Source organism: Carassius auratus, unplaced genomic scaffold (genome assembly GCF_003368295.1).
Source record: "Carassius auratus strain Wakin unplaced genomic scaffold, ASM336829v1 scaf_tig00215914, whole genome shotgun sequence".
Taxonomy (NCBI): Eukaryota; Metazoa; Chordata; class Actinopteri; order Cypriniformes; family Cyprinidae; genus Carassius; species Carassius auratus.
In genome coordinates, this window is record NW_020528308.1 from 133890 (window position 1) to 150000 (window position 16111).

The following is a 16111-nucleotide window of genomic DNA, read 5'->3' on the forward strand; positions in this document are numbered from 1 at the left end:
GCGTATATTTATGATCCAGAATCAGATCCAGAGGCTGAAATTTAACAAGAGCAGCATCAGCAAAGGCGTCTCTATGTGGTATGTACTGAAACTGTATATATTTGCTTAGCGGTTTTGGTAAATGACTAAGTTCCACTTTGTCGTCTTTTTTTTTTTTTTTCTAAGCTGTACATGTGGAAAGTGCAGTTTGATGACAACATCGCATGTTGTTTACTTGATTTGCTTACGCACCGATAGCTAAGTTAACAACACAGAGATATTTGAAGCAGTTTTACTCACTGCATGCGGTTCCAACACACGATCGTGACCCTTTTTCGTTGGGACTGCATTATCCATAAGAAATAAACGATGTGCAAATCCGACATCAAACTGGGCCTTGTTTGTAAAACAAGCATCTTCGAAATGCAGGGAACAAACACAAACACTTATACAACTCCGTTGATGCTCTGTAAAAATAAACTCCATTCACTGGTCCCTTAATGCTGTTTCTCTTTTGGTAATCTGTGCAGGGTTGTCTTGCCCTGGCAACCAAAAATACACTCCTTTTGTGACATTTCGCGACGCTCTCGCTCTGATCAGTGAAGTCTGTTGTGCTGCTCAGCCTCGCTATACGGGAGCGCGTGGTCTTCCGGCAGAAGTGCCTCAGGACCCATATAAGGAAATTCCGCTCCATCTAACGTCACACAGAGCCATACTCGAAAAAAAAAAAACTTTCCGAAACTTGTGACAAACCGGAAGGAGTATTTTTGGAACAGAAATACTCCTTCAAACGTACAACTTAATTTTTGAAACTTTGTCCATGTTTAGCATGGGAATCCAATTCTTTAACTGTGTAAAAAACTCAGTATGCATGAAATAGCATTTCACCCCCCCTTTAAAGACTCTTGATGTTTTTGTTAAAACATTGTTGCAGTAACAGTAATTAGAATGTACATATATTCCAGGATGTGGTGCATCCCTGAGAACAATAACTTTGGATCTGAAATAATTTTTTTCAGAAATATAGCTTTTGGGAAAAAAGTGGTCCGTGGCACAACTTGCCCCTGGTGCGGGGTAAGTTGTGCCTTTTGGGAGAATACGTTGGGGTAAATAGTGGCAGTGATTTCTGAAGTAAAACAGAACATTTTAATGTTATGAACTGTAATGCTATATGAAAGCAAGACAAACTCAATATAAAATTAAAAATGTAAGGTTTAATCAGATATTGTCATCCTATTAAACAGTTGGAATAAGACATATTTTGTAGTTTTTGGGAAAACACAAAGTTAAATACACAATATATGATATTTTTGAATCATATTAGGCAAAAAGGCTTTGGTAATATATGCCTGACATACATAGAACGCTGTCGGTCAATTATGTAACATATAAGAATAAAGTTAGTAGGCTAATTTGTTAAAATCCTATTGTGACTTAGGCGACTTAAAAACTGAAGAAAACTTCTCTTTAGTAACGTAGTGCAAACTCTAAACTAAAATCAGTGTTAGCTAAATTAAACAAATGGCAGGTAAATCAAACACTGATGAGGCATGGCCATCTCCTCACTTCTCCAGATTATCCCGTCAGTCTGGATTTGGCATACTACTTAACATCCCACTTGTCAATGCTTCAGGGGAATATAAACTGGGGTGTGGGTAGTTTCTTGAGCACATCACCTTCAGGGATAACCTCTTCATTATTTTCTTTAAATGTGTGTGTGTGTGTGTGTGTGTGTGTTTGTGTGCGTGTGAGAGAGAGAGAGAGAGAGAGAGAATATGTTATCCTATGATTGATGATTACCTTTCCATCACTTTAGAGGTGCTCTCTTATCCCTCTCCCCACATAGCAACCTTATGTCGGCCCAGATCTGGCATCCGTGGAAAGATGATCTGGCCCACATGCAGCGTGGAATGATGGCACTTGGGCGGACCGCTCCTGTTTGCCAGAATTGAGCCACAAGCCACATGTCAGCCACATGCCACATGTCAGCCAGAGTAAAGAAATTAACCAGAACCAGACCTTACTAAGCCACAAAATCTATGTATATTAAATATGAAGTAATTTCAGCTTTGATAAGCCTGTTAACAAGCAGAATCACTGAAGGAAAGAAGAGAACAGAAAAAGAGAAGAGCAGAAACACAAAAACTACAACTGACTTCAGCCACAACCTTAGATGAAATCAATTGAAGATAAAAGAAGACCTTAAATCTCTCAAGATCTCAGCAGAGGAGGATTAAACAACTCCACAAACAGCTTTACCAGCTTCTCTTATTACAAACCAGATTTACTTTATTTACGTTAGACATCTACAAAAGTTTTTATTGAGAATTAACAGAGGTTTAACTCTAATGAAAGTGAAAGTGACTTGACATTCAGCCAAGTATGGTGACCCATACTCAGAATTTGTGCTCTGCATTTAACCCATCCGAAGTGCACACACACAGAGCAGTGAACACACACACACACACACACACTGTGAGCACACACACGGAGCAGTGGGCAGCCATTTATGCTGCGGCGCCCGGGGAGCAGTTAGGGGTTCGATGCCTTGCTCAAGGGCACCTAAGTCGTGGTATTGATGGTGGAGAGAGAACTGTACATGCAGTCCCCCCACCTACAATTCCTGCCGGCCCGGGACTCGAACTCACAACTCTTCGATTGGGAGTCCGACTCTCTAACCATTAGGCCATGACTTCCCTAAAACTGCCTCAATGTTAGTGAACGCAATGAGACAACAAAGCTTCACGTTTTATCCTGACCAAGGGCTCGTCCGGGATATGAACCTGGGACCTCTTGCATGTGTTTCACCATAACAGTGAGTAGTGTTTTCATTAGTTGGGCCCTTAACTCTTATTATATATTCAGTGTGTTTGTTAAACACATTTGCAGCTTCAAAGAAAGATAGAGTGACATGCTTTCAAGTGACTGCTGTTATCTGTTGATGGTTTTATAATCATCATGAAGTACACTGGTTCGTTGATGTTTTTTTTTTAATCTAAAAATTATATTGTTCCAATGATACATTCATATTACAAACTGCATGAGATCCAACAGTATTATAACAATCAGTTTGAGCTCAAAAAACTTGCTATGCTGACGCACACAGATTTAAACAATCAGCACATGAATCTCAATAATGGTGACAATCAAAAATATTTAGATAATGGGAGTTTTGTACTATGCTAGTACCCAGCATGCATTGCAGCAAGGTACATTTGATTGTCACCATTGTTGAGATTCATATGCTGACTGTTGATGTCTGTGTGTGTCATCATAGATTGACTTTTTCATGCTCAATAAAATCTTCTAACTGATTGGTATAATACTGCTGGATCTCATGCTGCAGAAACACATGGTTTGTGATGTGAAGATATTAATGAAACAATTGTTAGATTTAAAAAAAATATATAATGAGTTTCATGAGGATTATAAATTCATCAACAGATAACCTCTATCACCTGACCTCAATTTTTTTACCTTTCTTTGATGCCGCAAATGTGTTTAACAAAAACACTGTCACAGCAGTCAAAAAAAGACAAAAGATAGGATAAGAGTTAAGAGCGCAACTAATGGAAACACTAATCACTGTTATGGTGACATACATTAGAGATAAACCTCTGTTAATTCTCAATAAAAACTTTTGTAGATGTCTAACAGAAATAAAGTCAGTCTGGTTAGTAATAAGTGAAGCTGGTAAAGCTGTTTGTGGAGTTGTTTAATCCTCCTCTGGTGACATCTCCAGAGATTTAATGTCTTCTTTTATCTTCAATTGATTTCATCTAAGGTTGTGGCTGAAGTCAGTTGTAGTTCTTGTGCTTCAGCTTATCTCTTTTTCTGTTCTCTTCTTTCCTTCAGTGATTCTGCTTGTTAACAGGCTTATTAAGGATGATATTACTTCATATTTAATATATACACAGATTTTGTGGCTCAGATAAGGTCCAGTTCTGGTTAATTTCTTTACTCTGGCTGACATGTGGCATTGCTATGGCCTGCTTGTGGCTCAAATCTGGCCAACAGGAGCGGTCCGCCCAAGCGTCATCATTCCACGCTGCATGTCGGCCAGATCATCTGGGCCGACACAATGTTGCTATGTGGGTCAGGCTCAAATTAAGATTTAGTAACAAGTTTTTAGTACTCCAGATCTGGAGTAATAATGTAGTTAGTTTTTAACTGTTGCAAATCAGCAACGCCTGCCTTGAGAGGGTTTTAAACCCATTCTTTGTTACTTCTCCTATCATTTTCTTGTCGAGCATGATCTCACCAAGTAAAACATGTTCCTGGATCAACATCCTTGTCTTTTTTTCCAATCAACCAATCAGAAGTAAGATATAACATTTCAAGAAATATCTGTTTTAGGCTTACATCAGGATTAGGAGATTCTACTCACAGCTATCATTTCCCCCTATTTTTAGGACTAAATTATGGGTAGGGTTAGGTTTAGGGGTAGGGATTGGGAGTCTATATTTTTGGACAATAATGTTGATCCAGGATCATCAGAAGGTGTTGATCCAGGAACATGTCTTACTTGGCAAAATCATGGCAACCCTTTTTCTTCACCCTGAATCTTTTCAAGGTCATCCTGCAGATATTCATCTCCCTTGCCACCTGACGTATGGTTTTTCCCTGTTGCAGCTCTTTCACTGCTCTGTCCGACTCCACAAGAGCAGTTGAAGCCCTGTCTGTCTTCCGTTTATAAGTGTGTGGCCTAATGGGTTTTTGTCTAAAATTAAGAATGCCACATAGTTTAAGTGCTAAAATGCAATAGTGCAATGTACAATTACAAATTAATAATGTGTCGAAAATAATCATAAGTGGGGGTGAGTTGTGCCACTGGCACAACTTAACCCAGGCCGTTTGGCACAAATCACCCCAAACCCACAAATTTGAAAAAACTAGTATGATCCAGCAGTTAAGAGCTAACATCATGCTAACTGTATGGACTCATTGTGTAGCCTGGTAAAGCACTAAAACGTGTGAAATGTTTTCAAACTTTTCTAGAATTGTTCAGACGCTACAATAAAAAACCTTGATAATAGAAATTTTACTTTTAAAGGAAAAAAACAAACAAACAGTTTTTTAAGCTAAAATGTGATTACCTCTCATGCCATGTGTCTCTCTTCTTTGGAGGATGAGTAAAATGGATGGCTTTTTAAAATTAGAGGGGTAAAAGTATACCCCTATAAAAGTATAGCTGGGATTGGAGCTTCTTGGCATGCTAAACCTTTAAATACCAGAACAATGGCTAATAATGGCAGAATAAAAACAAAAGAATAATGATAAAAGAATAATGCAGATTGACTGAATGTCATCATGTCACATGCTTCCTGTACACTTCCGCGTTGATATCTGACCACAACAACACAAAGAAACCTCTGGACCCACAAAATATCTAAATGATCAACACGCGATTACGATAGTAATGGTTGGTATGTGATTTCCTTGAGATTTGGGGCATGTGTATAACAATATTGAAAAATGTACATCTGATTATTACCAATATTAATCAGTTATTGTGCAACAATGTAAAAGGCTATAAATAGCATATTTTTTTACAACAGTCAACAACCAATTTCCACATGTGATCGCAAAAGGAAGTTATTAAAAACACTCAATCAGGGTTTAAAGTGAGTTTTGAGTAAAAGTGTACTAATAATTTCATAAATTGTCTTATGTAGCTTGATGCTAACGTTAGCTCTAATGCTGCTACATAGCAGATGCAGTTTTTATTCATAATGCATTTTTGTCACAATAATTCACGTAAGGTCGTAAGAAAATGTTTTGTTGTATTTTTATAGTAAGGCTTTCAATAATAGAGGGGTAAAAGTATAGCTGGGATTGGAGCTTATTGGCATACATTTAAAAATATGTTTTTAATATTTTGTATTTTTATTTTTATGTTTGAGTTTAAATATCTCTATTATCATAACAGTCTGAGAAATGATGATTCCTGACAGTAAACTTTGAAGTGTCAGCTTTGTGAACAAATGTTGATTATGTATCTAGTCAGAAAGAATCATGAGCAGAAACCTTTTTATTTTGGGAATGTAATTTCTGTCTCCATGCTGAAAAATGGGGGGCGACTGGTAAGTTTTTTTTAGAAATTTATTATTTAAAAATAGTTTTTGGTCTGATTGCAAACACTCACCGATCATTTTGATCCATCAGCATGTTGCATTTCATTCATTTCTATCAAGTGTCATTTGCATAGCTTCTTTTCACAAAAATATGACATCCAACTTTATTTACATAGGCAAAAGAACTGTACGCCAAGTCAAACGAACTTCGAGCACAGAAAATCACTGACATTTGCAGAAAGAACCAAGTAAGAATTATGGAAGAGTAATGTTGGTGGAGTTTTTAAACATGTAAAACACATGATGAGCTTTTGCTTTCAAAGCTCAAGATGCCAGTACAGATGCAATCATAGAGTGCTTTCTCATATGTTCGTGTTCTTCTCAGTCAGCATCTCAGTCAGGAGAACATTTACATTTACATTTACATTCATTTTCATGTTTTTTGTAACAGGCTTTCTAGGAAAACTACTCAAAAAAAATCACAGTGAATAAGAAAAACATCTAAGAAGTGAACAGCAGTAGATGTAGAGGCAAATGGCAAAAGGAACAAATATTTACTACATTGCTATTTGAACAATTAATGCGAATATTAAAATTTTAAAGACGATCAGAGACAGATCTTCTCATCATGTCAGAACAGATGCAGGACTGTGTTCGTGTGCTTTCAGGTAGTTTTGACAGGCAGCTTTCATACATAAAAAACAAAATGTAAATGACTGTTGATCTTGAGATGTTCATAAGATTGGAAAGAAAAAACAAACTGAAACATGGCAGGTGCAGCAACATGCAGTATGACAGATCTAGACTGGAGAAATGGTCATATGAACCACTTCTATGGCACTGTTAGAATTTTTTTTTTGTCATTTCGGAGCTTTAGAGTTTCAGTTCTCATTAACTTAAAAAACCTCATCCTTCACTAAAAGAATGTCATACAAGTAAGAATGATTTGGAATAACATGTTTAACACAGTTAAAGTACAAAAATAAATAAAATAACACAGTTAAAGTAAAAATGCGGTACCACTGAATTTGAATACACAAATAAATTCTAATGTATTTCAGGAAGATTGTCCCTCAGTTTTCTCTCAGGAGAGGACAGCTGACAAACTGTTTGGTGGATTTTGCTATTGCTGTTTACACGTAATATTCAATGTTAGCATGTCAACATGAACTTCATCCTTTGACTTGCTTCAGATAAAAGTGTCCACCACAATCTCAATAGTACTGACATTTTGATATCATTAATCAATAAAAATTGAAGATGCAAGTTATCATTAAAGTTATTATTTTCAGTGAAAAAGTGTTAACTAGTTTTGTTGCGCGCGCGTGTGTGTGTGTGTGTGTAAAAAAAATTCCAGCACCATTCAGAGAGAAAAGTGGGAGGGGAAACAGTATCATGTGACTCTGATATAAAATTAAACTAACTTGTTTCTCCCAGGAACAACATTCATTCAAACTTCCTCAAATGAAAGCAGAAAGAATCACAAACCTCCTGAAATGAACATGAGGGATTTCTACAAGAGTCTGTGTTTTTTACTGGGTAAGTAAAACACAATCTGTTTAATATCTTAATGACTTTCACTTAACAGAAGACCCCTCAATTATAACTGAATATGTTGCTCTTTTTTAATGTTTTTACAAATACCCTTAAACAATATACTTTTTATCAAAAAAAAAAAAAAAAAATCAATTTTAGTTGCAAAATCCTAATCATCATTCTGTGTTTCTCATTTTAAGGCTTTTTCTTAGTTCAAACGAAGGCAGAAAAAGAAGGTGAGAATTTGTGAATTACACACTATTTTATCTTTTGTTAGCGAGTTTGTACTGCTGTGAAACATTTTCAGACACTCATGGATTTAAAAAGCCCAGCAGGGCTATAAATAATTGTAAAAAAAAAGAAATAATTGTAGTTGTAAATAAGGTTTTCCTTTGAATAATTCCAGTGAATGTAGCAACATGGGGAACAGCCAATCAGTCAACATTATATTATGACTGGTATGCCGAAAAAGCTCTGGATGGGTGGATCTCCACCTGTAGCAGTACTATGTGGGAAAGTGACCCATGGTGGAGACTGGATCTGATGAAGACGTACAGCGTGAACAGAGTAACCATCACTGACGTACCCGACTGCTGTGTAAACGGAGCAGAGATTCGGGTTGGAAATGTTTCTTCAAATGTTTCCAGCAATCCAGTGTGAGTCTCTCTGATGTATTCTTATATTCAGATTATGGTCAGTCGGTCAGTAGCTTCATACACATACAGGGGATTTGTTATGTGGGGAGCAGGGGGCCTCTGTGCTTTCAGGCTTTCGAGGGGTGCACATCAGTGATGCGTGGGTCAATGTATAAACAACCCTTACCGGACTGATGTTTTCAACTAACCCGCCCGCAACTCGGACCGCAAAAAAAGAAAAAGAAAATATTGTACCCGACCCGCTTCCTGACCCGCATTTTTTTTTAAGTACTAAATGCGTCGCCCCTTTATATGAATTTAATTACTTAAATAGGCTATAGCTTACAGCATAATAAGCATTATGACCGCACACATAAGGCTTGCCACGAAGAACCGGTTAAAGCAATGATTATGAATATTTCTAAGTTAGCAAGGAGACATTCAATTGTTTAGTAATAAACTGCTGTTTTCTGTGTCTCAGCAAAGATGAAGTTGTCAAGGCGGACTCGCCAAGAACGGCAGAGGGAAATGCACATTTCATATGAATTACATAATCAGAGAGTAGCCTATTTATTTTGCTCTGAATATTTTCGTTTAAAAGTAGACATTTCAAGCTTTCTTTAATATATTGCCTATATTTATTTTTAAACCCATCGACTAAAAGATTAAGACACTACCTGACCCAAAATATCACCCAAAGTTTCTACAGCTTTTTTCTTAGCTATATCAGAATCTGGAAAAATGACTTGGGCTAACTTTTTACAATGTGTGTAATGTACGGCATGATAAATGCTCGTCACTTCTGCTGCTGAAACTTTGGCAACCTGTGGATCATTTGGTTTATTAAAAAACAATTGCACTGATTAGCATGTTTCTTAATGATGTGCTTTTTTTCTGTGGTAAGTTACTTACATGCACCATATTTCTTTACGTCATATTCTCCACCATGTCCCACAGAAAAACTGTTTTTGCATAAAATGCAAAAAGCTCCTTCTGCTTCGCCATCCACAGGTCTTAACCAAGCCTATGCTGCAGTCCATTTGCTATTAAAAGTGCATCTTCTCTTTTTCGTGGCCACGAAAGGGTTAGTTCATCCAAAAATGAAAATTATGTCATTAATAACTCACCCTCATGTTGTTCCAAACATGTAAGACCTCCTTTTATCTTCGGAACACAGTTTAAGATATTTTAGATTTAGTCCAAGAGCTCTCAGTCCCTCCATTGAAACTGTGTGTACTGTATTCTGTCCATGTCCAGAAAGGTAAGAAAAACATCATCAAAATAAATACATTTTGGTCCAAAAATGGCAAAAACGACGACTTTATTCAGCATTGTCTTCTCTTCCGTGTCTGTTGTGAGAGAGAGTTCAAATCAAAGCAGTCTGGATATCCGGTTCGCGAACGAATCATTCAGTTCACCAAATCGAACTGAATCGTTTTAAACGGTTCGCATCTCTAATACGCATTAATCCACAAATGACTTAAGCTGTTCACTTTTTTAATGCGGCTGACACTCCCTCTGAGTCAGTCTATTGTTCGTTATCTGGCTCGGCTCGGTGTTCATCTTCAGTTCTCTCTTCACAGCAGTTCAGTCAGTGTACTGTCTGAGTACATGAATTACTCCGGGATATTGGTTTGTTTGAACTCAGAGGGAGTGTCAGCCACATTAAAAAAGTGAACATCTTAAGTCATAGAGATGCGAATCGTTTAAAACGATTCAGTTTGATTTGGTGAACTGAATGATTCGTTCACGAACCGGATATCCAGCTGCTTTGATTTGAACTCTCTCTCACAACAGACAGACAGCACAACAGAGAAGAAAATGCTGAATAAAGCCGTAGTTTTTGCCATTTTTGGACCAAAATGTATTTTCGATGCTTCAAAAAATTCCAACGGACCCTCTGATGTCACACGGACTACTTAGATGATGTTTTTCTTACCTTTCTGGACATGGACAGTATACCGTACACACAGTTTCAATGGAGGGACTGAGAGCTCTCGGACTAAATCTAAAATATCTTAAACTGTGTTCCGAAGATAAAAGGAGGTCTTACATGTTTGGAACAGCATAAGAGTGAGTTATTAATGGATATATTGCTCTCCTCTGAACTATTGGACATAAGAAACAGTACGCCTATGGACGTATAGCTCTATTTATTAGGCAGGGTCGAATATAAAAGTGGGACAGATGCTCAGCTTGCGTGAGGCGGGACAAAGTACAACGTAAAGCGGGAAAGATGGTCACTCTATTCGCGCCAGTTATTCAGCCAATAAAGTGTAGGCCTATGTATTTCGAAATTGTGTCTAGTACTATATAAATTACAAAGGTTTAATTGGCATTATTATTTCAAACAACCAGACCGACCGCGACCCGAATATCATTAAAAATATTTATGACTTTTTTGGTAACCTATATATATATATATATATATATATATATATATATATATTCTGTCAAAGATAAAAATAAAAAATAAAAAAATTCTGAAATGCTGATGAATCCTACATAACATTAACATTTTTAAATTTATTTTTATTGTTTTTGCAATTTCACATTCAATCTTCAAATTAATAGAGAAACAACACATACATTATATGTTTAATATTTGTTTAATGACATCTTTTTTATGACTAAATTTGAGTATCACTGATAACAATACTGATGTCTCTAGGAGATCTTCTGATATTTTACCATTGACCAGCCATTCAACATTACAATTTAATTGTAAGCTATCAAATTTTAATATTTATTTGACTTTAAAAATGACAACTTCTAATTTAAGTGAACTTAATTAATCTTCACATAGTTATCCCTGTGCCCTTTACAAGTAGGAAATATACAGAAACTGAAAAAAAAAAAAAAAAAAAAATCAATAAAACAAATTTAATATATGTGAATCTTTAAAGCTACAAAAGTTATTTATTTACTTTTTTTTCTAACGGAAAACAAAAATAACAAATAACAAATATTTTCAACGTTAATCTGAAAATGACAGGGTAAATCTTAACCCTAAACAAACTATAATAGCTGGCAGAAATCACATAATCAAATACTATTGCCATCTAGGGCTGTCAAAATGGCTGAAAATATAAATTCAAATTTCTTTGTACTACATGAACACAAAATAGCAAACTGCCATTCAGAAACAATCCGCTCACCCCTCGTCATGACACTCTTGAGAAAACTCCATCGTTGCCATCTGAGATTCTCCGGAATGCCGAGATGAACAATGGCCATCTGAATAACCACCCAAGGCGACGGATCAAGAAACACCACAGGAAATGCGCTGGGATTCACAACAGACTGAGAAAAAGAGCTCACAGTCCTCCTCTACCGAGCATTCTGCTCGCCAATGTCCAGTCTCTGGAGAATAAGATGGACAATCTTAGAGCCAGGATAAGTTTCCAACGAGACAATAGGGACTGTAACATTCTTTGTTTGTTGGAAACATGGCTCACGCCCTTGGTCCAGGACGCTGCTGTAATGCCGTCTGAAAACTGTTTTGGGCAGGACAGCCTGATGGACAGGAGAGCCGAGGCTGGCAAATCCAAAGGTGTAGGAGTGTGTTTCATGATTAATAAGAATTGGTGTGGCTCCAGGAATATCTCCACTCTGTCGTGCTCCTGCTTGCCTCATCAGGAACATCTATCCATTATCTGCCGCCCATTCTATCTGCCCCGGGAGTTTTCATCGATCACCGTTACTGCTTTTTTTTATCCCACCACAAGCAGACACCGGTTTGGCTTTGTCTGAGCTTCACGATGTGCTTTAGCGGCTACATCAACAAACATCCTGACACTGCTATTATCATGCAGGGGACTTTAACAAAGCCAACATCAGGCAAGTTATGCCTAATTTTTATCAACATGTATCCTGTCCAACCAGAGGACCGAATACACTGGATCATTGCTACACTCAGTTTAAGAACGCCTACAAAGCACGCTCACAACTGGCTTTTGGGAAATCGGACCATGCCGCCATTTTCCTCAAACCGGAATATAAACAACGGCTCGTTCAAGACCCCCCGGTGCAGAGGGTGGTGACGCGATGGTCCACCCACTGAGAAGCCATGCTACAGGCGGCTCTTGATGACGTAGACTGGGACATGTTTCATGCAAGTTCATCTGACGTCAGTGAGTTCACGGATGTAGCATTAAGCTGCTTTGTAAACAAGCTAGCCTAACAAGCTCCAGATACAATAACTATAAGGACCTTCTCTAATCAGAAACAGTGGGTGGACAGAACAGTCTGTGCAGCAATAAACAAATACACTGCTGCTTACAACACCGGTCTTCTGTTGGGTAACATGAGCGAGTACAAAGCATCGTGCTATGCTCTCCGACGCGCAGTAAGAGCCTCCAAACACAGACACAGGGAATGCATAGAGTCACATTTCCAGCTAAATGACTCCCGACGCATGTGGCAAGGACTAAGGACCCTCTGTGCTTTTGGAAATAAATCCTCTGGAGAGGTGAGAGCAGATCCATCACTGGCTGATGAGCTAAACACTTACTACGGCCGCTTTGAAAGCAATCTAAGCAGCACGAGTTTGCCGATTAGCATGTCAGGAAGCAGCAGTCAGATCAGCGATCATCATATGATCACCGTGTCGGAGGACAAGGTTCGGAGGGCACTAAAGTGAGTGAATGTAAGGAAAGCAGGTACTATATATTCTTTTATTGACGGATTGCACAGGTTCGAGTAACAATGAGCTTCTTCACATTTCAGAACATTTCTGAAAATGTGCGTTCACAAATGTAGCCTATTTTGACCCAAATATGGAAAGCACTTTTGAATTTAATAATATGAGGTTCTCTCTTGAGATATTTTGCCACATTTCTTCAATTAAGGATTGTTACATAGTGTATGATGTTTCCATTCCTTCTTCAAGTGAGTTGCAGGGCAAAAAAAAAAAAAAAAAAAAAAAAAAACGAAAATCCATCACTTCTCCTTCAATACTGATACTACTATGTTCATTCGCTGGCATTTTTTTATTTCTTTAAGACACTGGTCTTAACAGGACAACATAATCCTTTTATTCTCGACTCCAGTCATGAACTCAACATGTGCCCAAACTACCTCTTGGAACAACAACATAATCATGTTTTCTTAAAGCAACACACACATTACATCTCCCCTTTTTAGTTTTTTCTTCTGAACTGCCTTAAATATTCTTTGTTAGTATTATGAAATTTTCAACAACATTAAACAAAACAAAACAAAACTTATTTTCTAATTTTGCTTATCCCAACCACATTGAATGAAATTTTTCTAATCTCTATTAAACAAAATATGACTAGCATATATTCCTTCTATCTTCTTCCCTTTTTCTCACAAATCTAATCTATTCACTGGTTTGCTTATTCTGCCAGATCTAGTCATCAGCGGTTCAGTTTTTGTGTTTGGGGCCTGAGAGAAAGTTTTCCCAGTGTTCAAAGTAGACTCAGGCTGCTGTTCACATGATTGTTCTTTTTGGACCAGAGTTTGAGTTCCTCCAGCTGAATCAGGGATGAGCTGCAAGTGACGACGGTTACGCCGCAGAGTTATCCCTTGATGTGTCTCAATAGTGAAGGATCGAGGAGTTGTACTCATGCCTGTGACCACAGCAGCTGTCCCCCAAGACTTTTGATGGTCTAACTTAGTGAGTACGGCATCACCAGTCCTCAACAATGGTAGGGGTTTAGCTCCATGGTGACGATTAAAGTAGAAAGCTTGCTTTTGCTTTTCCATGGAGTCTTTTCTCTTTACATCTTTCAGATTTGGCCACCGTGGCTGAAGATGTGTCTCAAGCATTGGAAGAGTTGTTTTAATCTTCCTGCCCATAAGTAGTTCAGCCGGTTCGCATCAGAGCCAGAAGAGGATCTGTCTGTTGCAAAATTTTCTTTGCAATCTGCACTGCTCTCTCTGCATGTCCATTTCCTTGAGCATGGTGTGGACTAGATGTGATGTGCAGAAAGTCAAATTCTTTTGCAAATTTCTGGAACTCACTGCTCCCAAATTGCCGACCGTTGTCTGAAACTATTTCATCAGGGCAGCCAAACCTGGCAAATAGTGCTTTCAGTTTTAACACTACTTCTGAGGTGGTAGTTGTTGGCATGTGAAGAATCTCAAGAAATCGAGAAAAATAGTCAGACACAACCAGATAAGCATGTTTGTTGTGTTCACACAGATCAATAGCTAGCCTTTTCCAAGGCCTATCTGGAAGGGGTGTCGAGATGAGGGGCTCTTTTTGCTCTGTCCGTTTCATCTCTATGCATATCTGACAGGACTGTACCTTTTGTTTGATTTGAGATGAAATGCCCGGCCACCACACAGATGTACTGGCCAGCTCCCTACACTTCGTCAGACCTTGATGCCCATCATGTATTCTGTTTAAAATATAGGCTCTTAAGAAATCTATAATTAACATACGGCTTCCTCTTGTCAGTATTCCATTGTGCTCAGACAGCTCATTCTTGAAAGGGAGAAACTGTCGAACTGCCACTGGGATGTTGTCAACATAATCTGGCCATCCTGACTGGATATACTTCCGAACAATTTAGAAGTTGTTATCGGCCATTGTAGCAGCCTGAATGGGTTCAAGTTTTGAAGGGCTTGCGGGCATGCCTTCAGCAACAGCATCAATGTAACACACCACATCAGAGTGTGTGTTGAGGTCATTTTCCTTATATGCTAACGGACTCCGTGATAGTGTATCAGCCACCAACAAAGTTTTCCCTGGAGCATATTCAGCAGTCAGTTTAAATCTCATCAGCCTCATGAGTAGTCTCTGACAACGCAGCGGAACATTGTCCAAGTCCAATAAGTGGTACTAATGGTTTGTGATCTGTTACTAATTTGAAGTTTTCAAGGCCAATTTTCTTTTCAAATTTTTCACAAGCCCAGACGCCCGCCAGACATTCTTTCTCAATCTGGGCGTATCTGGTCTCAGCCTCAGACAAACTGCGTGAGCAATATGCCACCGATTTCCAGTTTCCATTGTGCAGCTGCAGTAACACACCACCTATGCCATAACTGCTAGCGTCAGCTGAAACAGCAGTGGGTAGAGACACACTGTAGAATGACAAAACTGGAGAAGTGGAAAGGATGTCTTTTATGCGCTGGAATACTGCTTCCTGAGGATGGGCCCAAGTCCATACCACTGTTGACCTCAAAAGTTCATATAGTGGTCTGCCTTCAGTCAAAAGATTTGGAATGTATTTGCCTAGGTAATTAAACATTCCAAGTATACGTTTTAGTTCCTGAACATTGTGTGGCGGTGAGAGTTCACGGATTGCTCTGACTTTCTCAGGATCGGGTCTCATGCCTGACTTGTCGATCAAGTGACCAAGAAAGTGAAGTTGTTGCTGTCTCAGCAGACACTTTTCACGGTTTAGCTTTAAGCCAGCACTATCAATTCTCTCCAATACTTTGGTAAGTCATGCTGTACCATGGTGTCTCCATACACCAGTATATCATCCATATACACAGATACTCCTTCAAGCCCTAGGAGAGTTTCTGCCATCTTCCACTGAAATATTTCAGGGGCGCTTGAAATGCCAAAAGGAAGACTTTTAAAGGAGTACCTTCCGAATGGTGTTATGAATGTGGTCAATTTGCTGCTTTCTGGGTGTAAGGATATCTGCCAAAACCCAGAGGCAGCATCTAAAGATGAGAAGACTGTTGCACCACTAAGTTTTGCGATTATCTCCTCTGCAGTTGGCAGAACATATATTTCCCTTTAAACGGCTTCATTAAATTTTTTTCAGATCCACACAGATTCGTACCTTTCCATTTGATACTGGAACCATAGGTGCGCACCAGTCTGTAGGGTCTGTTACTTTCTCTATGACTCCGTTTTCTTCCATGCGCTGCAACTCTTCTTTTACTTTTTGTATAAGAGGTAAT

At 38.4% G+C, this 16111-nt stretch overlaps 1 protein-coding gene across 1 annotated transcript in view; it reads left to right on the plus strand.

Annotated features, from left to right (window-relative positions):
- The first annotated feature begins 7555 nt into the window (after positions 1–7555).
- Positions 7556–16111, plus strand: part of LOC113096423 (uncharacterized) — a 15220-nt gene continuing 6664 nt past the window's right edge. The window contains exons 1-3 of the mRNA XM_026261807.1: positions 7556–7592; positions 7790–7825; positions 7996–8245. Coding sequence (XP_026117592.1) covers positions 7556–7592; positions 7790–7825; positions 7996–8245 — 323 coding nt within the window. The remainder of the gene's footprint in view (positions 7593–7789; positions 7826–7995; positions 8246–16111) is intronic.